General features: G+C 43.1%; 1 protein-coding gene across 1 annotated transcript in view; it reads left to right on the forward strand.

Moving 5' to 3' along the window:
• The window catches only part of ARMH3 (armadillo-like helical domain containing 3), a 123,582-nt gene that overhangs the window by 88,550 nt on the left and 11,631 nt on the right, over positions 1 to 23,401 (forward strand). Inside the window, exon 24 of the mRNA XM_027648133.1 lies at positions 2,950 to 3,028. Coding sequence (XP_027503934.1) covers positions 2,950 to 3,028 — 79 coding nt within the window. The remainder of the gene's footprint in view (positions 1 to 2,949; positions 3,029 to 23,401) is intronic.

The following is a 23,401-nucleotide window of genomic DNA, read 5'->3' on the forward strand; positions in this document are numbered from 1 at the left end:
ACAGCGGGTTGGACTGAGTAGCAGTGGAATTTTTCATAGCAGATGTGTGAGGAAGAGCTGTACCATGTGCAAAGCCTGGCCTTGGTGGGTATGCTGGACAGTAAGAACCTGGCTACACAGAGCCAGGGTTGAATCCAACCTCTTCATGCTCCTCTACCCCAGACTGCCTGAGAGTTCAGGAAAACAGCTCTACAGAAGATCAGGTTGGGAAGGAATTCTTTGTAGTTAAAACAAATTAAACAGCAAACTTCTTCCTCTAGTAACTGAGGAGCTCTCCATTCACCTTTAGTGAAATGAGGAAGGAGACTTGAATTCTTTCCCTTCCTTAATATCTGTTGGTTCTTACTGCAGTGGCAGCTGGTTGGTGGTTTTGCTTTCTCTGGGTGAATCCCAGCTGTGATTGCAGGTGCCGCTCCACTAGCTCAGATCCAAGCAGGGACTTGTGAGCAGGCGGCCCATGTTGAAATGCTTCACAGCAGTGGGTACAAATGAATGCTAAATCTGTTCCCTGGTAAATGCTGGAACCATGTGAGTGCACTGAACCCCTCTGAGCTGCCAAACCTTCTGTCAAACCAGTACTTAAGTTGTTGTAAGTCTGTGCTCCCTTTTCTTTCAATAACTTGTAGTGTGTCCTGCAGGATTATAAGTATGACTCCAACCAGGCATGAAACATGCAACTTGAAAGCCACAGTGTTGGAGAGGCTGGGTAATGGAGAGTGTGATCGTGACTCACAGGAGCTGCTTCTGTGATCGGATTGCAATGGGAAGAGTCTGGGCCTGTCTCTATCTGCCTGCTTGCCCTTCTCAGAGGGAAGAGTGTTATGGGAAGCCTGATAGGTGCCCTGCTGAATTTGTTTTATGGATGTAACTGTCAAGGTTGGTGAGACTGCAGAAGCCTCTCTGTGCTAAGTGTGTACTGATGCTACAGGAGAAGCTGCAGGAGTGACCCTGTGCAAGGACTGCACCCGGTGTGTTGGAAAGGTGTGTGGCTGGGAATGTTTAGTTAATCTAGGGTGGCCAACAGGTCGAGGAAGGTGATTCTGTCCCTCTGCTCTTCTCTGCTCTTGTGAGGCCCCACCTGGAATATTGTGTCCAGCCTGGGGTCCTCAGCACAAGAAGACATGAACTTATTGGAGCAAGTGCAGGGGAAACCATGAAAGTGATCAGAGGGATGAACACTTCTCCTCTGAAGACAGACTGGGAGAGCTGGAGTCATTCAGCTGAAGAGTAGGCTCTGGGGAGACCTTAGTGTAGCCTTTCCGTACTTAAAGGGGACTTATAAGAAAGCTGAGGGAAAACTTTTTAGCAGAGTTTGTTGTGACAGGACAAGGGATGATGGTTTTAAACTAACAGGGTTGATTTAGATTATATATATGAGGAAGAAATTTTAAACAATGAGGGTGGTGAGGCATTGCAATAGATTGCCTAGAGAGATGGTGGATGCACCATCTCTGGAGACATTGAAAGTCGAGTTGGACAGGGCCCTGATCAGTCTGATCTTGTTGAACATGTCTCTGCTTGTTGCAGGGGGGTTGGACTAGGTGGCCTTTAAAGGTCCCTCTACAACTTAACCCATGCTATAATATGTCTACAGTCTGCAAATTCTGTTTTGGGGGATGAGAGTTTAGTTGTTTTTTCTTTTTTTACTACCACTCCCTGCCACTTCCACACTGTTTTTCTTTATCTGTGTACTTAAAGAAGTAAGGATGCTTCCAGGCAGGTTTGCTATCCATGGGCTCTGATTGGCACCTCTGCATACCACTTATTCCTAGATTGGTGCACAAGCTCTTAGCTGTGATGAGGTCTGGAGACAGCAGCTGAAAGCCCTTCTGCAGGGGGAGGTATGGGGAGGAGGGAATCTATTAGAGAGTATAAAAGAGAGAGCTGGAGTGAATTTTTATGCTGATGAATATGAGTGGAAGCCTGACTACTGCTGCAGTGTAATCTGTCTGAGCAAGTGTTCTCCAGGCACAGTCAGCACACATCTGTGCCGAGCACTGACATGGCCTGTTCCCCTGATGAGCATTTACCTCAGCAGTGGGTCTCATGAGTAATATCCCAACTGGAGCAGTTGCAAACTCTATCCCAGGGAGTCTTTTCTGTCTTGCCATTTGTCTGCTCAGCTGAACCTGACGAGCAGAGGGGAGGCTGAGGATATAACCACCAAACTGCAGCTGGATTTTTTTCCCCAATTGTTATTTTACTTTCAGTTTTAGATTTCTTACGTCTGCCTCTAGATCTGCCTAGAAGGGAAGAGAGTATGTTGGTGCAGGTACTGAGAGAAATGAGGCAAAGAAGCAGAAGTGACCAGCATTTGCTGCCATGTTTGGAATACTGACATAAGTTATCTCTAACAATCTAAACTGGGGCTGAGCACTAAAGTCATTACGGTAAGAAGTCAAAGTGTAGTGGCTTTAGTGATGGATGACTCCAAGTAAGAGCCAGCTACAGCATTTTAAACATAGTGGAAATCCAAAGCAATAAACCATCGGCTTCATCATATCAGGCAACAAAGTTCCACAGAGCAAAATGTCGAGCAATACTGATTTTGGAAGGGATGAGGAGCTGCAGTTCCTGAGCAGGATGGGGCAGTGATAGCCATGTTTCCCGTGTTCCAGTGGAGAGACAGCACAATTTGCATCCTGTTCCCAGCAAGGCAGCAATTCCCTCTTTCAGAGCAGCAAGGACAGCCCAGCATGTGCTGGGACAGATGCATCCGTGTGTAGGGCAGTGCCTGTGCTTGTGATTTCCAGCCAGCCTGTGTCTGAATCTGCACTGGCCTTGGAAGGGAGTGTGCCTTCAGCAGAGCAAGCAACACTGTGTAGTGAGGGAGGAACCACTTCATGCAGGACTGTGGTTCCACGTGCACTTACTCAGACTGGCAGGGAATTTCTGCTGCATCCCTAAGCTGTTCCTGAGGCCTCTGAAAATTTCCGTCCTTTGTTTCAGAGCCATCATCAATCACTTCAACCCGAAGATCGAGTCTTACGCTGCAGTGAATCACATATCACAGCTCTCCGAGGATCAGGTAAGTCAGGCATGTGATGACCTTTGGTCATGTTGACCTCTGGAAGGAATATGGGTTTTTAGGACTACCTTGTGCTCACTGGGATTGATGATGTGGCAGCAGTATGAGGGGTGGAAGTGGAACTCTCATGTTCGTTGTTGAGATGTGGGCGAAAGAAAAGCAAGGCTTGCTTTAGCCAGTTTTACCATCAGATGCAGAGATTTTGGTCCTGCAAATGCAGAAGGATGGGTATGAACAAGGAAAATATGCAGCATTTACAGCAAGTGTGGTTGGAGACTGAGGATGCTGGCATTTAGAATGGGACAGGAAATTTTTAGCAGCAAATTTAGAAATTTAGTCATTGGGGAACTGTTGGGCATAGCTTGATTTTTTTTTTTTTTTTTTTTTTTTTGGTGATATCACAGAGCTCTGGCAACAGTCGGTGGAAATTTTCTAGGGTAATTGTGTTCAGTTGGTTTAGATTTTGAAAAGAGAAGGCTTTTCATGAAAAGGGTGGTAGGGTTAGGTTTCCCTTCCTTAATTTGGCCTGGTTTGGTCTCTTAGTGTCCTGCTTGTATTGCATTAATGTATAAATGTGGCTTTTTGAAAATAGGTACTGTGTATGGACTCAAGAAGGGAAGAACTGGCCTATTTCCCAAAATAAAATATTGGGATTATGCATTAATCATTCTTGGAGAGGTAAATGACTCTGCAGGAGCAGGTGGTGGACAAAATGCAGAGCTGCCACGTGAGCTGGGGGAATCATTCCAGACGCAGCTGCGTCAACACCTCTGGACTTTCTGGAGAAGAAATTGTGTAGGCAGTCTAGGACAGGCTTCGTTGGAGTCACCTTGGATTGCTCCTTCTACTGGGTCCCATACTTGTGCTTGTTAAAAGATCTTGACTGTAACCTGCTCTGCAATTAATTTCTCTTTCTGTCTGTGATATTTTTACTATTTCTTGATTACTCCCACTAATCTTTTCATTTATTAACCTACTTGATCTGTAGTATGCAACACCCCAAAAACTTGGGCTGAATACTGTCCTGGTGCAGTGGGGGAAAGAAGGTGGACCTTACTGCTTTTTAGTCTCTTCCTGGTATAGCTGTATAGAAGAACACTGGTTTTAATTTACTCAATTTTCCTTATTGTTCTGCCTCTGAGAGTCACTGTATCCACAGCTATGCTTTGTGATGGTTCGTGTTATCAATCCTCATTCATTGATGATACACTGATTGCATCAACCCATGCCCCTTAAAAAAGAAAAGCCTTTGATAGCCCAGTTTAAAACTGGAGGCTTGGGTAGAGGGGAATTTTGCATAGTCTTTGAGTTAGTCTGAGAAAGGAAATGAGCTTTTCACTGTCAACTCTGTGTAGTATTCATCCCCCAGCAGTTCAGGGAGGTCAGGTTAAATCCTTTCTTCCTTGTGTGTTATTCTTTAAATAAAATCTCTACCAGCAGGCAGATAATGAAATCAGTGCTGATGCATAGAGCATTTTGAGGAAGATGATTAGGAAGTTGAAAGACAGACAGATTTTTCTTTTTTCTTTTCTCCCTCCATGCATTCTCTCAACATAGGGAGAACATCAAACAAAGTAAAGCAATAATAGGCCCTGGTGAACTGCAGAGAAATAAGGGAGATGTCACTGTGGTGAGGGACTGTGTGGTCTCAGTGAGAGTGTTTAATCAGTGCTCTGCAATTCACTGCACAAGGAGGAGAGGGATGGAGACTTCTTGCTTCCACTTTTAATTATGCCAGTGAGCTCAGATCTGTGTGCTGGACTGTGGTTTCCCCTCTGTCAGTAGCCATCCCACCTGGTATGTTAATGGTAGATGGCCCAGATCAAGCCCAGGGTCTGGATTTTGTGGAGTAACAGAATTTGTTGTTTTTGTTGTGTTGGCTGTTTGGTGTGTGTGGAGGGGGATTTGCGGGGGATCAAGCTTTCCTTTTGGCTGCTGCAGTCTCTTTACTTTTTTGGTTTTTCTTCCAACTATATCTTTTGCTTTTACACGTGTATTCACTTAATTCACCATCTCTCTGCTGTCCATAAATATTTTCTGCACAGAATCCACCATCCTTTATAGCCCTGTTTTTTGAAGTGTACCACATTGAGATATTTAATGCTGACATTTAGCTTGTGTGTCCACACATAGATACTGCATTTGTAACTGGTTATTCTTTCCTTTGAGTTATTCCAATAGTTTCAGGAGACTGATATTTCTTTATTGGAAACATTTGTTTTTACAATTTTCAAGATCAAACTTTTCTTTTAATGAGGATTTCCTTCTCAGATACTAGTCTTTGGCCAGATTCTCATATGGCTGCTTATGCTCCTCCGTGGTATCTGAGAATATCCTGTTAATTGGGAAGCTCTCTCTGGAGGGGAATTTCCAACTGCTCTGATTTGTATCCGATTCACTTGAACCCAAGTTCTGATTCCCTGTTCATATGAGTTAGATTATTTATTTATTTATTTATTTATTTATTTTTAATAGCCTTAAAAAAAGCTGAGTAATTAGCTGAAAGAGATTTTGCTCTTTTTCTTTTCCTAATCCTACTGAAGCCTTTATTACCTTGTTAATCACTAATGTCCATTTATTACCATTCTAAGTCTGTCATTTCAGTCCTTTCTCCTTTTTTCATTTACAGGCATTAATTTTAACAATATTACGTGCTAAGAGGATTTGTAGGTCCTTGAAAATGATGGACATGGGATTGTTTTAAGCACAGACTGTTAATACCACAGTACCTCCTCAGCACTAAAGATCTCCAGGAACCATAGTTTGAATATACAGATCTCTGTTCTAGACAGGTATATTTGTAAGACTTCATGGTACTGCTTTGCTGGCTGTTGTGGGGTTTATCCAATATTCAGATCAGAAATACTGGGAAGGGATTTTTTTTTTTTCATATTCTCTTGAACAAAGAGTGGGAGATTCCCAGAGGCAAGCAAATGCCAGGGATTTGATGATGAACCACTTCAGTCTATCAACACCATGGCATCCTTGTCAGTGCAGTTCTGCAAAGCATCTACTTGCCAGGGCAAACTCGGAATCCTTCTTAGTCATTAGCAGTTTTACAGACCTTGCTGTAGTTCCTCACCATGAAACAGGGAATTGTCTTAGCCAGTTAGTGGCACTTTCCCTCACTTGCTCTTTGTTAAACCTGACTTCAGTGTTAATTTGCGGTTTTGTGGTATTCTCCCTCTCAACACATTTGGCTCCTGCCTGCCCATCTTCTAAGGGATCAAAGGATGCTGCATAGTCAAAAAGGTAGGCTTGGCCATTATATTTGCCAGTGTAGTTTTGGCTCTTCCATGAAAGTGATTATTACCATGTCTTCAAAGAGATTTTGGTCCCTTCTTGTGTCAAACAGCAAAAGAACCTTTTATGAAATGAATTCATGGGCTTATCTGTACTTTCTAGATGACTGGACTGCCTACTACTTAATGCATTGGAGGCAGTAGACTTTCTCTGTACCATATCTGATCTGAGAAGCTCCCAACATGCTTTCTAGCAGAAGCAGTTGTAGAGAACAGGGTCAAAGCAGTGAGGAAACAGCAACATGAGAGGGCAAATGCAGACAAACAGAAAGGATAAAAACACAGCATGAATGATCTGGATGGGGTCTCACATCTGCCTTTTCTGGATGTGAAAGAGCAGCTGTTTGTAAGAAGGCAGCTCTCTGCCTGATGGCAATGTAGTACAATTTTCAAGAGAGGGTAAAGTGAGAGGAACCCAATAGTTTTGGTGAAATCTACTCTGAGCAGGAATGTCTTGTGGTGCCTTGCATGCCAAGCAAGTGTTTTACCAGTTAAACAATTGCTCACTAAGGTCTCATTTTCTTGTTGGCACTTTTTCTCTCAATGATTTCCTCGCTAAGGGTCTTAAAATTGAGATGGCAGGCATGTGGGACTGATGATGCTTGCTAGTCAATAACATTTATGTGCTTTTTCTAATAGAAACCCCTCTTTCTTCCCAGCTACAGTGGGGACATTATGCCACCTCCAAAACAGAGGTAAAGTTCACTGTGGGAGACAGCTGTGAACACCTGTTTTCTGTCTGATAACTGCAGATGGAAAATGCTGGGAGCCAGAACAGATTGTGATGGAAAAAACAGGACAACTGAATTACTTTTGAAATTGTGACAAATGAATGTAATACTTAGGTTGTTTCACACTGTGACACCTTTGTAACTCAGGTAGAATCATAGAATTGTTTTAGGTCAGAAAAGACCTTTAAAATCATTAAGTCCAATCATTAACCCAGCATTGCCAGTAGCTGCAATCCGGTTTGGTCAGGCAATCTCACAAAGCCATTTCCCTTTCATTGGTCATACCTCAACTGTTGAATGGTCTCCATGCTGCCCCAAACCTCATGGCCTTCTGTTACCTGGACTAACCTGAAGTGCAGCTCAGGGACTGTCCACAAGTGACTTGCACAGAAAGACACAAAAGGATGTAGTTGGTTTCGATGTCCTCAAGTGTTTTAATTCTAAGCCATTGATGTCACAGTTTATTCAACTTGTTCTAGTTTCCATAACTAGCAACAAAACCACTGACAGATACCAAATGCTGTATCTTTTCTTAGCACTGCTGGCAGTGGTGTTAAGAGTTAAAAGCCTCTTGGCATGTGCACGTTCGATATTTCTAAAATGCTGAGTACCATCAGTGCTAGGTACTACTACAGTGAATCCCCCTAATCTCTTACATTAGAATAATGTGTTGTGAGGCCTCCAGAAATACTTTAAAATGGTTTTGGCTACCTCACTTCTGAAATGCAGTGAGCTTTGGGGTAGAAAGTCTCAAGCCTGCTAGTGCCCTGTTGCAAACAGTAGTGGGAATGTGAAACTAAAGCAAAGGGATCACCAAGGCAAGGCCTTAATTTAAACTCAGCACATCTTTGCAAATGAGGCAGGGATGTTGGCTTTCATGGTCTCATTACAGACACCTACTCATGACTAATGGCTTGAAACAGATTTTATTGCTTAAATAGAAAGAACTGAGCTGCACCAGGTGAAACTGGAAAGGATCTATATAAAAAGTCTTCTGGAGTTGGCAAATTGCTGGTTTGCTTAGCTTATGGGGGTTTTCTCTGGTTTAGATATCTTCCTCTTTTTTTTTTCTTTTTGTTTTATCAGAGAAATATCCCTGCAATTTACTAAATGCCTCAGACTGCGTTATGCAGTGTGCCAGACTGAATGGGTCTGAGCAGGCTTCAAGGTCTGATCAGCTTTGCAGCAAGGAGATTTGAAGCTGGAGGTGAGCTTTGGAGCAGTGACTTTGTGCTGTGTAGTGCCTTTTATTAACATGCAGAATACAATAAACTGTGCGTCACTGGAGGAGGGGGAACAACTGTGGCAGGCCCTTAGAGGGACAAAAGAAGGACTTTGATTTTAAAAACAGCTACTGCTGGAGAGATACAACTTTATTCCTGTTTCAATCCCAGAAACTCCAATAAGAAATGGGAGAAACCCTTCAGTTCCCTTCCTTCAGGCTTGACACAAAGGTTCCCCAGCATCCTGCCCATTACCCCAGGTTGCACTTAACTGCTCTGTGCCTCTTGGAGGCAAAGTTACCCTGAAACACCTCAGTTGCTCCCAGAGCAGAGGAGTCTTTCCACCCTTTGTGCAATGCAAATGCTGAGGCATGCCTTGCTTCCACCCCTTCTGTGAGCTGTCCTCTTGGGCAGATTAGGGACTGCCTCGAAGTACAAACTGGTAACAAAATAAGTCCATTAAATTTCAACTTCAGTTCCTACGGCCGTTTTCACATCCTTGCCTGGCTGTTGCCAGTATCACAGGGACTGATGAAGGCCTGAAGACTGCTGTAGTGCAGGTGACCACTGAATGCTGGGGACTTGGTCTGGAAGAGCTGCCTTCTAGAGCTGTTACTGGCTGCTGGCTGCAACTGGGTAAAGTCTCCTGGAGCAAGATAAGTTTCTATGCTGGGGCTGCAGAAGCAACACTCGGGGTGTGAATTATGACCCTAGCCTGATTCACAGCTGGGAGTGTGCTGAGCAAGAGCCATAGGTTTAACTTTGTAATGAGCTCCCAGTCCATACTGTGGAAACAAGCTGATGTTGCTCTATTTCCTAGTGTTTGTCCTGCTCCCCAGTGAGTGTGTTTCAGAAAACACTTCTGAGATGCCTCACAGGTTTTCTTTTTATGTGGTACTTGACTAATCCTAGAAAAGAGGCTGTGGGTAGCGAGAGGAAGGGGCTAAAGGCTGGGATCTGAACTGGCTGTCACTGTGCTGCCTTGAGCAAACCTTGAGCCCTGTGTCCTCCTGAGTGAGAGGGCAACCAGTGAGGAGCCCTTGGGGAGCCAGGCAGCATTTGAAGTGCTGTGTGATCTGCTGGAGAAGGCTCCTGTGGAAGTGCAAAGCAGTGTTACAGATTCCCGTCACTGCTAAGCACTTGTATAGGGCAGGGAAAGCTCCACAGAGGATTGCAACAGGATGATCAAAACAGTCTGCATTTATAAAGATTAAATTACAACTTTGCACATCTGCGATTAAAGCAGGAGCTGTCAACGGCTGGCTTGTGTGAACACACAAATCAATTTGCATTTTGTAAAACTTCAGATTGAGAAGGTTTTTTAATCCCTTGTGAAACAGGAACAGATGCTGGCTGTTGCCATAATGCATATAGGTACCGTGCAAACTTCTTTGGTCATTCTCTGTAAAGCTGGATTTATAGCACTACACTTTGTTGCTTTAGGCCTGAACTCCACCCTAAGCTTCCTTACACTCAGGCATCTCTGCTCGGGAGTCCTAAAGGCAGACAGGCTGCAGCCTGCTGTGCCAGCTACAGACAGTGATGTGGCTGTGAGAAACCACTCCTGGAGTTACATTCTCCTATAACAAAAAGGGGACAGGCTTTGCAGTGACTGTCAGCCGTGCTCATTCTGGGGCTTCTTTAGGCTAAAACTTCTGCCTTCAGAGTCTGCCACTCTTCCTTCTCTCTAGTAGTATCCTACTGTAACAGATGATATTTTTCTGCCTTCCTTCTCTGGATCCTCTAACTGGAGCTGCAGCTGTTTCCCAAAAGTGACGAATTGGGTCACTGCTCTGATTTCTAAGTGGGAAACAAATGGAGCTTTGTGGTCTCCATCCCTCCCAGAGCAGGGGAGTAAATGCTGCTGAGCCAAAAGGTGCCACACCTGAGCAGAGCTCCACTCAGCTGGAAGATTAGTTTTTCTGGCTCTCTGACATTTGGCATTTGTATGTTAAGACATTACGTTCAAATTTATTGTCCTCAGTAGGGACCTCAAAGGCAAACCTTTTAACAGTGGAGAAGGCAGCATCCCTGATGTGTCTTCTTAATCCTCTTTCTGTCTTCATGGGAGATCTGAGGCAGGCAGTGGGATTGCTCAGGGAGCTGTCACTCAAGGACAGCAAGCTTGAAGAATGGATGCCCAGAGAGATGGAACTGGGGAAGGTGGTTCTGCATCAGCCAAGTGCCAGAGGCTGTAAATCAATTCCACTGCCTCAGTCAGAGGGTGCTTGGGTTCCCCCATGGCTCAGTTAAGGCACAAATAAGCTCCTGGGGAGCTAAGTATTGCTAGCAGCACATGCTGTTTGAGCAGCAGCATCTGCCTCATATCTGGCAGAAGTGTAGGCCTGCAGAAGGATATTAGTTCATAGCACTGTGTTTGCTTTCACCTGAATACCTGTTTGGAGGAGTTCCTATTTCATTTTTTCCAATTCATGGATTTATGTTTTCCACCAATAAGTGCTTCACAGCAGGAATTTCTGACAGGAAAAGTGTTTTCTGGCCTCCCAAACAAGAAAATGGTAAATTGTCCTGGAGCATTGTCTGACAGTACCTAGGATTTCTGGAAAAAGCTGATGGGACCCAGAAACCATCACTTGCATCAGTGTTAAATGGTGTGTCACAGTCGTATCAGTGTTAAACTTAGAAGCTTTTCTTTTCCATGAAAACAGATGTTCGTTAGGATAACCTCTGGCAGTAAGAGGATGTATATGGAAAATCTGCTGGTATATCCTGAACATTTGGAGTACGGGGTGATTTCTTGCAGACTGTCACCTAATAACATTGTTTCCAGTGACCCCTGCCATATGCTTTAGCCTCCTAGTTGGAAACTTTGCCAATAAGTGTCACCGTGTGCAGAACCCTGCTAATGAAATATTGCGCCGAAGGCTTATTTGTGTACAAACCCCATTGTGGTTTCCCAAGTGTATTTCCCTCAGCAACCGTAATTCAGCAGATTGCATTTAGTTTTGAGTTGGATGTAAAAACACACACAGAATGCAATTAAAATCTTATTGTAAGGCTTCCTGACTTCCCAGAAAATACTGGGTTGAGGTCCTATGTAAAAGCTGTATAGAGGTGGAGAAGTTCTTAGGAGTGCTTCTCACACTTGCAACAGCATGACAAAGCTCCTGTCCATTAATGGACTGATGACATTCTGATGTCACTCTGAGACAGTGACAGCTGCTTGCAGTGAAATGTAATGATGGGGAGAGACAAGGCATCATTCTGGCAACAAGATGCTAACATCAGGCATCTGACTAGCTAACTCTTCTTGGAGTGCTTTGGCTTTAGGGAGGTCTCTGATATCTTTTGCAGAGCAAACTGGCTGCCCTGGAGCTCCATGAGTGTGTTTAACACAATGGAAAGCTGGAAATAACAGTATTATGGTGATACTGTGAAAATTTGTTTCTCTGGGCATTGCTATCAACTCCCCCCTGGTTATATTTCTTCAGCACATTGTGAATCAAACCATTGCTCTTCCTGCAAGTAAGACACCAATCTTTTCATTTAAGTATTGCATTGTCCTTTGCAGCCTTCTCCTAGTTCGGTGATAATTAATGTTCCAAACCCAGGATGAATCAATCCATATGTGAATCCGGAGGTCAAACAGAGCCTGCCCTGAGATGTCTCTCATTTTGTCAGCAGTTCTCTTTCCAAATGTATAAAAGAAGAGTTTGCTTAGCTGGCTAATGACTGCATCTTCCTTTCCAGTACTCTTCTGCACTAGAAATACATACACCCTTCTCCAAACCTAGATACTAGCCTTTGTTCAGCTGTGTCATATTGGTGATTTGCTGGAGTCAGGCATCTGTCCATCCATCTTGCAGGAAACATTAGCTGTTCCTGTCACCCCAAGGTTTATCAGTGATTTTGTACAACAGGGTGTAATACAAAACAAGGATCTAGATGGAGCTTCACATGACTGTATCTGCAGTTATTTTCGTCCCTCTCATTTCTTCAAAAAGGTAGCTGTGAGCTACAGTATAGACTTTTTAAGGCTGTGTTTTGTTGGCAATAAGTGCTCTCTTTGTTGAACATCTTGAAACACTAGAACAGGAACAATATTCCAGCTGATGAAAACAGAAATGGATTTGTGAGGATAGGCATGCTGGAACTTAGACTTTCTGATTATCTCCTTTGTTTTCTTTGCATCCAGTCTGTTTGCTGGGAATTTTCTACCCTGTCGTTAATGCTCCTGAAAGCCAGTGACTTGATGGATGCGTTTCACTACAGAGTCTTAATTCTCACCTCAGCTATATAGATTTGATTTTCTATTTTAAGTGATGGACCTATTTAATTACAGTACCACCTACAAGTTGCTTTATAGGCATAGAAAGGAAAGTTAGATCTGTTGCTGGGCTAACCTCCTCAGAAGAATAAAAGGAAAGCTGCTGTAATGCCTCATCTCAGCCTCTTTGCAGACACCTGAGCATGACACACTTTTTGCAGGGGAGAATATTAACATGATCTGAACTTAATTTCTCTGGCTGATGACAGTTTCCCACATCATCCAGTTTTTGCTGAGCTTTCCACCCTCACTAGTGCCCAGAGGCATAATATTCCAGGACTGCTTGAGTTCTAAAGTGCTTCTGTTGCTATTTAGTATGTTGATGCTTCTGAACTAGGACAAAGTGGTACTTGGGCTGGGCAATTAATGTCGTACCAAACGTTTTAGCATAAAGAAGTTGGTCACTGACCACTCCTGTCCCAATCGGTCATCAGGAAGTCAGTTGTTAACTTGTGATCTTGTCAGCTGCATTATTAGCTTAAGGCATAGCCTGGTCCCTCATCCTCACCCAGCAACCCTTCAGTTGAGTGAAGCATAATTTGAAGATGGAGGCAACTGTTCTGTTGTGAGACATGGATTGAAGCTGCCATGCCTTTCATACATGAGATCATAACGCAATGTAACCTCAGTTTATGTATGTCAGGGAGAGCTTTTTCTGAGATGAGCCTGGAAAAGGTTAGGTTAAGATGCTTGAAGAAAAATGGACAATTGGTTTGATCCTGATCTTCATTTTAGAAAAGAATGATGCAAAAATCTCAGAAGTCAGATCTGGAGAGTAGGAGGTTTTTTATTTTGATAGAATTCCTCTTTAAAAAGGGGGTGAAAAAATCCCCTACCGGTGCTCTCCCAACCCCCCTTACTTTCCAGTGCTCAACAGGGATGTGGTTTAAAAGGTGAATCCAGACTTTGGACTATTTCCGGTCATCTTACATAGTTGTACCTGGGTGCTCTCAGACCACTGCAGCATCTTCTGCCCTGCTGCTTGTTACTAAGTCAAGAACAGATGCTCAAGAAATATGTACAGAATATTTAAGACAGCTCTCCTCTGTCATGTGCTCTTGGAAGAGGCAATCAGATGGTTCTGATGCTAGGGTGCCCCTCCCTGGCAGAGGCTTTAATGCCTGCTAGGGTAGGGTCAAGTGGCATCTCAGGTCACAGGCCTCTCTTGTTCTGTATGGCTCCTGCTGTGTGTTCCCTTCTCTCTGGATACTGAATTGTTGATCTGGCACAGTATTTGACTTGAGTTTTTTCCCTGCCCTTGTTTTTTTCTGTGGGTGGCTGTGTGCCATCATGCTGCTGACAGCACACGCATTTGAGAGGATTCCTTTACATGTGCCTCTTCTGGCATTTTACAATTCTGTCTCTTTCAATATGTGATAACAGAATATAAAGTAGGTCACTTTACTTCTTTTCTGCTTTTCTTACTTCTGGAGTTCTTGTGATATTTGAATTCTTTCTGGTATCAGTTTTGGAGACTAGTGACTGGGAGAGTTCAGTAGGCTTCTAAAATCTTGGTAGTCATCTTGGGATTGGGCCTTAACAGGACACTAGGGACGTCTTTCTTTGTAGCCTTTTTGTGCCTTGGGTAGCCTGTTAATTAGTGCCCTTGACATGTTTTAGAGAGGTGAGAAGGAAGAAAGATGAACCTTTCCTAATGCACAACCACTGCTTGCTGCTGTGATGCATCCTATGGCTGCAGCCCTTCCTTCCCTACTGTCCTTTCTGAGTTGATTATAGCTGGCAGTTGTTGTCTAGAAGCAGTAAACCAAGTGAACAGCTCTACTTATTGCAATTTGTGAAAATACACCAAATAAAAGCTCTAGGCACAGTCACAAGTCAGTCCTTAAAAAGGCATATGGAAGAAATTTAGTCTTTTCTGACTCAGACCAGTTCAGGCTACAACAAACCTTTAAAGTACCTGAATTTTTCAATCTGCAGACTTGTTTCTAGATTTTATTCATACAGTCCAAAGTGGTAGAAGTGTTTGGGTTAAATTGTAGCACCATTTCACTGAAACTCCCTTATGTGAATGATTCTCAGAACTGTAAGATCAGAGTCTCTACAGAGTAAGCAGAAGTGTATCCCACTTCAGCTTCTGCCACTGGGTTTCTCAGCAGGATAAGTGTGGTAGCAATTTGTGTTAACCCCAGGTGAGAGTGGACCCCTGTGGCTTATCCTACCTTAAAGGTGTGTTATTATGTGTCAAATGCAGACAAATATTTTGTAGAGCTTCTCTGAAATGTGAGACTTGAGTTGATGCAGAGATATCTGGTCCAAAGCTTCCACCCAAGCTGCCTTCTAGTACTATTGAATTCCTGAGGGGGCTGCTGAGCTGATATGCCTGGTTAATTAGGAAAAGCCAAGTAGAAATTGAACTTGTGTGTATTAGTACAAGGTGCAGTTTCTTAAGAAATTAGCTAAGCAAGCATGAAATCCTCTTTCAAGATAGTCAAAAATTCAGATGTGAGAGTAATACCAAGAGGGCAATGCAGTAGCATTTTGGGAAGAGTTTAAGATTCCCATTTAAACAAAAATAGTTGTGCAAATAAAACTACCAGCCAATGCAGTACAAATTAGTGGGTTTAAAATCTGGAGAAAAAGCTGCTGAGTTATTAATCCCTGAACTGAAGCCCTTAAGTCCTTTTAGTGAGTGACTTCTGCTTGTCATCTAATCCCTTTGAATCATAGAAAACAGACCTGGAGTTGTTCTCTGTGGTGCAGGAAGAGGAAATTTAACCAGTGAGCTAAATAAATAAATTGATTAACTGGCACCCATAAAGAGCTGTGTATGAACTGTATCTAATTGCTTTCTTTATATTGTCGTCCTCAAACTTCTTGGAAGACACGGGTTTGTGGGTTGCACATGCAAAAATATGCTAAAACCCCCACCTCACCAAGGCTTTGAACCTTCAGCTTCGAAGATCATTTGTGGATCACCTCATATTGCTTTGGACAGTCTCTAATGGGGACGTTGCTCGGCCAAGCTGAATTTATGCAGTGAAAATTCAAGCTGAAATTGAACACATCTCAGAATCACGGAGTAAATCAAATCTCATTTCCTTGCTTGCAGACAGCGTGGGCTGTGTGGACTTTCTCCCTCCTCCTTGTCCTTTTCAGTAATTTTTATTCTACTGGGTCAGAACTACCTTCTTCTCATGAGAAATACTGAGTGACTTCACTGAGCTTATTCAAAAACCCATCAGAGCTAATAGTTTTGAAAACGTTTGATGTCCAAGAGGCACTTGGGAGCACTAAATCCTCACAGAGGGATTTTTAGGTTGTGGAACAATGGTGTCCTCCAAGCACTGCAGAAATTACCGTGGAGATGATATTTCCATTACAGATCCTGCAGGTACTTATCCAGGAATATGGCAAAAGAGAAATATAGAGATAAAGTGGAAGCCTTGATGATCAGCTCCATATCCCCAGGAGAGCGGCATCATCTTTGCCTGAGTCTTTAATATATCCCATCTCTATAGCCAGCAGGTTCTGTTTAGAGCTGTGACAGCAAAGGGTGCATGTTTGTGATTCAGAGGGCAGGCATTGTGGGCAAGTAGTTCTCCAGCTTGCTGTTCTGAGTACTGATCAGCTCAACTTGAGGATTCAACAGCTAATGGTGCTTTGGAAAGGAAGCATAAGTTTTGTTTTTCTGTTCTCCTCATCCTTTGGAGAGAACAGGGGCCAGCACAAGTCACCTTTTCCTTGATTGTCAGTGGTGGGCATACAACCAACACTGTAATCTTATCTGACCTGTTAGCAATAAACCTCCCCTTTGTGTCACGTCCTTCCTGCCCATCCAGCATCTGAACCTCGGTGGAGATAGGTGTCACTGTCACAGATGCCTCTTTTCAGTCTCTCTCAGTCATATATTCTTAAGGAACTTCTCTCCTCTGGTGTTCTGTGGTTGTTGCTGGGAGCATCTGAATCATGAGAACACTGGTGTTGAAGAGGTGGTAGGTCTAATATTTTAAGGATGTAAGTGGAAGAAATATTGCAGGGATAAACACTACATTCCAAGGCACACAAGCCCTTTGTTCTCCAAATATGTTTTGATGGTAAGATACCATTTAACCATGCCAGGAATCCTTCTTTAGGGCCATAACTATTATCTTGGGCCCTGATAGTTTCTGTTATGTTTAAGAAGAAACGACTAAAAACAACTGAATGTCAGCAACCTTCGGTGTCTCTGTATTTATTTCAGAGAACACACATGGACATCTTTCCCTGAGACGGGCTGTAATAAGCAGCAGACAATTTGATTTCTCAGAAACATCTGAGCTGTTTTCTGTGTGTGGTCCATACCCAAGTCTCAGCTCCCACTCAGCTTCAACTTGTTGGCTGTCTGCTGACCAGCTATCCTGCACATCTCTATTTCAGTCAAAAAGTGTCTCAGCCTACAATGTTTAGCATCTCGTCAGGCCTGCCCTTGTTAGTGATTATCTTGGATAGTAGCCTCTGTGTTTCCATCTGTCCTTATAGCCATTTAAATGTTCCTTTTAAATTAACTTAGCAGTCAAGTTTAAGCAGTTCTGATTTTGCAGGCAGAAAATGTTTTCTATGCTGGCCATGAACACTTCCAAGCATAAATGGTCTCGTCCTGTTTCAGTTCTGGTCACTGCCCAGATGAAGTTCCAAAAGAATGACACATCCCAACAGCACAAAAGGGGATAATTCAACAAATTAAAATGTTAACAAGCTTCACTCCTTCAGCTTGTTGTAGCAGAAATTATTTGGTTCCTTTATTTCTGCCCTCATTACAGACTTTGTCCTTTCCTTTTCTTCCAGCTGTACCATGAAGATTACTGTAGGATCCAAAAGTGTGTCTGGGGTTTGTGAGGAGTCACTTAGTTTGGGGAGATTTGATTTGATCCCATTGTCTTGCAAGGAATTTCATCACTGTCATAATTCTTACAAACTTTATTCTCAGTATCTCAGTCATCTCTGCTCCTTCTTTACCTTCTCGGTCCCTCCTGATGTCAATACTGCCTGGTCATCAGCACCCTCAGTGCTTGTGTATAGAATGAAGAGACTTCACAGTTGCACAGTAGAGTGTCTTATTCTGCTGTAAGTACCTTTGAAGGAGGAACTCCAGACTTTGGGTTGCAGTTTAGGTGACCTGCACTTAGATTGACTTAAACCACACTTGGCACTGCAGCCTTAGAGCAGATATTTTACAGCCGAAGTTCCCTTTTCACTACAGGATTTTCTGTTTGTAAGATCATCCAGCAGCATACAGCTGTTGTTTCCCACTCCAAATTTGCAAAAGCCTCAAGAGCTAGAACTTTTATATGGGTTGAGTCACATAAACTTCTAAGCACTGCCCATCCTTCCTTATTAGCTACCTACCTTAGTATACTGCTACTACAGTCTTTCTAGCTATTTGTAGCTACAGCTATTTGTAGCTAATCAAGTGACTATAGATCTTCTATTTCTTTTGGGCTCTATCTTTAGAAGGCATTTTTGCAGGTTGAATTTATAAGTCTCTTAGAATCATTAAGCTGTAGAAAAGTCTGCTAGATATTGCCATACAGGAAAGGACCCTCAGAGTCATTGTGATAAGCCTGGAAATGTTGTCTCAAGGCTCAACAATGATAATAAAAGCAAATAGAGAATTAGAAATTATTAGAGAGAACACAAAAATAAAGGAGGAGTACTGTGTTGTCTCTGTGTAAATTCTCTGATAATCCAGATATTAAATCTTGTATATTGATTCCAATGCCGTTATTTCATAGAAGATACTGTAGAACTGCAAAATGGTACAATAATCAAACAGCTATTTGCTCATTGTGTTTCTTGGCTATCCAGATTTCTTGCTTGTATTCAAAAGTTCTTGTTTTTCCTATCTTAGAACAGACTTGAGTTCATTTTCCACATGTGGTCAGTTAGTCAGATGGTCTCTGCATTTCCTCTTTCTTGGTTTCATTGCATTTCCTCAGGACACTGAATTACTGCTTTTTTTCACTTCCACTAATTGCTGAAATGTAAGTAGGAGTTATGGAACTGATCTTTCTAACCTTTGCCCCTCTGAACGCGTACCTTCCTTCCTCAGTCCTAGCTGGTTGTTTCTCTAGTGTGTCCTATGTTGTTTTGAATTACTTCAAATACACAGCATCCACTTGGTTTGTAGCCAGTTTTTTAGAATCTTGGTATTTAGTTCTGCTGCATCCTTTAATTAAATTTATTCATGCTGTGCAAACCAAGTTTAAAAATATTTCTGATCATTAAAAAAAAAAAAAAAGTCATGAGGTAGATTGGCATCTACTTTTTCTCAGCAAGCATCAGACCCAGGGTTGTACATTCATAGAGGCCATTTGCTTGCTAGTTGCTGTAAAAGATCAAAAAATAAAATCAAAATGCATGGCGAGCTCTCTAGCTTTTTGGAGTGTCTGTGTTCTCCTTTCATTTTTCTTCATCTTCAAGTCAGAGTCCTGGTGAGTTCTGGTTTGGTTTTATTTCTGAGTCAGTCTGTAATCATTGTGTCTTGTAGAAGTTCATGGTGGCTGTGTGGGGGGCACAAGCTCTCTTGGATCCTGTACTGATTTCTATGAACCTGACCAGGTGATGTAGTTCCAGAAGCTTCCTGTGACTGCAGGTGTTTGATTAGACCGTAACCAGAATAAACCTCCCCATTGTTTTTCCCGTGAGCACAATTAGGTTCGAACTGGAACAGTGCACTTCTGTCCAGGTTTGATTGAATAGAAAGGATTTTGTTGCATATCCTGTCTTAATCTGTTCTTTAGACAGCCTTATTCCTGAGCCAACTGTCTTCTGGGAAAATTTGAATTTCTTTACTAGGAATGAGTTTCCTCTGGTGTATATCAGGTATCTTCTTGTCACTTCATCCAGGCAATCTAAACTGAAAGCAGTGTATTTGAGTTCCAGCATTTGTCAGGATGCTTTCTGACTACTGGCCCTGGAAGAATTTTATTTCAAACCTTTTCTTAAAATCTTCACCTCCTTTTTTTTAAAGTTCTTGTAACTGTCTTTGATTTCTGTAATAGTTTTGTATGTCCTGGTTTCTCAGTTCATCTGGAGCAGCAGTTCATGACTTGAAACTCTTTTATCTTGTTTGTGGACATCAAGGTTACTGGTCTTGCTTTGGTCGGTTAAATGGTGCTAAAGAGCTGCTCCTGCTTATTTTTTTTCCTTTGTGTTCAGGAGGACAAGGTCTGCTGTAAATAGAGAACTGCACCAAAGGTTGCACACAAATCACAGCATTCATTTGCTGAATGCTGGTTTAGCCACTTAGGCTGAACGGGTAATATGAGTGATAACAGTGAGCATAAGGATGCTCTCGTCTTCTTGTCTGACACTTTGGTGACAGCGGTTGATTTACTGCTCTGCTAGAATGCAGCTGGTAGATAAAAAGCTTCTCCTGGAACAGCCCATCACATTTCAGCACTTAAGTTAATTGTAAGCACAATGGGGAAATAAAAAAATTAACAGTCCAGTCCGTAGCTATCTGCAGTGCATTTCAAGCCTTGGCAGAATTGCAAGTGCTCTTATGTACCTAGCGGTGAGAAATGTTTTCATAAATGCCACCAGCTGGAGATAAGGGTTCACAATTCCAAAATGGGCTGTAACTCCAAAATAGCAAATCTATCTATCTCAGGGTTTTATGCTCCTGCCGTCATCCAGGCCTTCCTTTTGCTGCCTGCCTGCCTCACAAAATTTCTAAAATCAGGCAAGCTTAGTGGGCCTCATTTAGTTTCTGGCATATCTCCCCTTCCAGATCTAAATATCTGCTCTGGTGGCTGCTTATTTTATGAATTGATAATTTTTAAGATTATTCATTTCAAGATCTTTGACTTCTTTTTCCCTGCCTGGGTTTTGAAAGTGCCAGTGTTGTGCAGTACATGGATGTTTGTTCCCTTGGCAGAAACCCACTGAACCTGTTTTCCTACTTGAATGATGCAGAATTGCCTCCTGTATTTCCTCTGGAGAAGCTGTCCCTGCAGTCTGGGAAAGGGTGCCAGGGTCCCACAGTGAGTGCCAGGTTCTTTGTGCCGAGTGGGATACGTAGATCAGTATTAAACCCACTGACAGTCCTTGAAACTGGAAAAGTGAATTGGTCTTGAGAAAAACAGTGTGGGGCTACATGCATTTTTGCTCCTTGTGCTCCAAAACTCGAATGGGTTGAGCAAAGTGCATTTAACGTGTGTGGGAGCTGTCATGTGTCTGTAGATGTGACTTCTTGTAATTACTATGTAGCAAAAGTGTTCATGGCATAGGCGCTCTGGTGAGGTGGGCAGGCTTTCACCTGCCTGAATGCTGGAACTCAGAGGGTGTCATTGCACAAGACTCCCTAGCCCTAGTGATGGCTACAGAGTTGTCCAGGGTTATCAACCACATTCATCTCTTCTGTTTGTCTATATCTCTTACAAATTAAGTCCCCTGAAAGCTGTGCACAGAGAGACCATAAGTCTCTCTTAGTTTTTGCTTTTGTCCTTATTTGCAGCCTTTCTGTTTCTTAAAGTAACTGCTGATTCTTGCAAATGCCTGTCCAATGAGAGCTTGGAATAGGCACTGTTTTTATGCATTTACAGCTTCCCGGTGGAGCTGGATAACACTTTTGGCTTTGGGATGTTCTGTAAGCTGTGTGAGTTCTAGATTGGTTGGATCAATAAGTCTTTTCCCAACATTAGAGTCGAACACCTGAGGCTTCTAATGGATTATGGGTTTAAAACATTTCTGGAGCAGATAACTCTTGTCTCAAAACAGGATGCCATCTCTGCTAGCAGAGTTCAGAGAACAAGTCATTTTCTGAGTGAGCTCATAAATTATTTATTTTTAGAAGAGGCACCTGTGGGCAGAGTAGAAAGACTGTAACCAAACCCTCCCACTCCATGGATAGAAACTGTTGCCTTTGTAGGCTTGTTCCTTTAAAGATCACAGATCCCTGTGAGATCATTGAACAAACATCTGAGCTACTGTATATCATCTGAGCCTGACAGAATGGCTCTATGCTGAGCTGAGGAAAAGGGGGTGTGAAATGTCCCTCCTTGATGTTGCTAAGTAAAATAATAATAATGATAATCTTTCATGTACGATCAAAACCTTTTGCCTTGTGTAGAGAACTGGCAAGGCCTGGATTTCAATACCACTCAAGTGCAAATATATAAAAGCAGTCCTCAGGAAGGATTTGGGACATGGAGAGTTAGACTTACCTCATGTTTGGCTAGGCACAGAGTAATTCACTGAGCTCAGCAGGACTGCCAGGAGTGACTGGCAGGGACAAAGGACGAACTAATGGGCAAAGACTGTTCACTCCCAGTCCTGGCTAATGCACAGTGAGTTGAGCAGAGGGAGACTGGCAAACACAAACTAGCAACTGTCAGAGTAAACCTGATGGGAACTCTATGCAAAGGGGCCCTGCACCAACCTTAGCAGTGGAAAGCAAGATGGGGCACCTCCTCTCCCTATCTCCTGGCTAACTTGTCTTTGCTATATGCTGCTCAGCCTTGTCCATGTGTCCAACTCCAGGCACTGAACAAGAGTCTCATCAGCTTTTGGTTCTCCACAGTCAGGACTGGAGCATGTACTCATGCCCAGTTCCGCCCTGGGACTCGTGGCAAGGCAGCTGTGCCCACCTCTGCAGGCCATTCTGCCCCCCAGTGACCTGCACAGACCTCCTGTGCCTTGCTGCCCAGCAGTGCTGGTGCATCCTGCATCAGTGGTGTCCTGTTTCATACCTCAGAGGAGAAATTTGCCCTTGTTTACTTTCGCTTAATCCTTTGGGCTGGCTGAACTTTTTACTACTGGGAAAAAACCTTCCTGCCAGGATTTTTTCCTGTACTCAGGGCAGACAAGATGATGCTTCCTACTCTGGAAGTGACAGATGTGTGAGACGGTGGGGGCTGTCTGAGCAGCCTCATGCTCTCATCCGACAGCAAGAGAGAGCAATAGGTCCTTCACTACATGTAGTGCAAACTGCTGGATGCAGGAGATCTGGGCCACCAGAAGAGGAATGGCAATGTGCTGCATGTCTTGAAAGACACATATGTGACCTGACTACATTTGCATCTCCAGCCCAGATCTTTGTCTTTCCCACCAGACCCACTACACATCCTCTGGATCCATAGATATGCGCAGTACATGAAGCATGTCTTGGGAATCTGAGTTGTTAAACTATCCTAGGGACATCCTCCTCCTTTTCCTCTTAGCATTCATGAACATGGAATTAATAGTCATGGCTTGATCACCATGGGGTGAGGAATGGTGTTAAAGCATCAGCACTGCATTAGCTCCGGAACAGCTGCAAAGGTAAGGTAGTGTTGGGTCAGACAAAAGCTCTGTGCTGCTGCTGGTCCTGGGTTGGGTGCTTTCCTGGAAACCAGTATGAATGGCAGCTGCTTCCAGCACATGTGCATAGCACTGGCAGCCTTAGTGTCTCTGAACTTGGCTCCTGCAGACTGTGAAGAGAAAAGGGAGAAGGAGATGCATGCAGCCGGGGTTTGGGCAGAGTCTTTTGGGAAGTGTGGCAGCTGTGTGTGTGTGTTTTTATTTAACTTCTAATTATTTAGTTATGTTCTTTGTCTGTGGTGCTTCTGGGGATTAATTTCAGCAAAGACTCCAGCCTGCATCAGCAACTTTAAAGTTGCTCTGTGAGAAGTGTGATGGCACTTGGAAAAAAAAAAAAACATTTTCCATATTAATTAGAAGATAGTACTGGAAAATTGATGTCAATTACCTGACACATTATTATGGAGAGGCAATAGCCTCTTCGTAGTCCAGATGTCAGCAGCCTTTTCATTACAATGAGAAATGTTGCTCTTCAGTTGAATTCATAAAGAGAAATGTTCAGGGACTAGGAGTTGTGGAGATTAGTG

The sequence above is a fragment of the Corapipo altera genome, unplaced genomic scaffold, assembly GCF_003945725.1.
Source record: "Corapipo altera isolate COAL_440 unplaced genomic scaffold, ASM394572v1 56, whole genome shotgun sequence".
Classification (NCBI taxonomy): Eukaryota; Metazoa; Chordata; class Aves; order Passeriformes; family Pipridae; genus Corapipo; species Corapipo altera.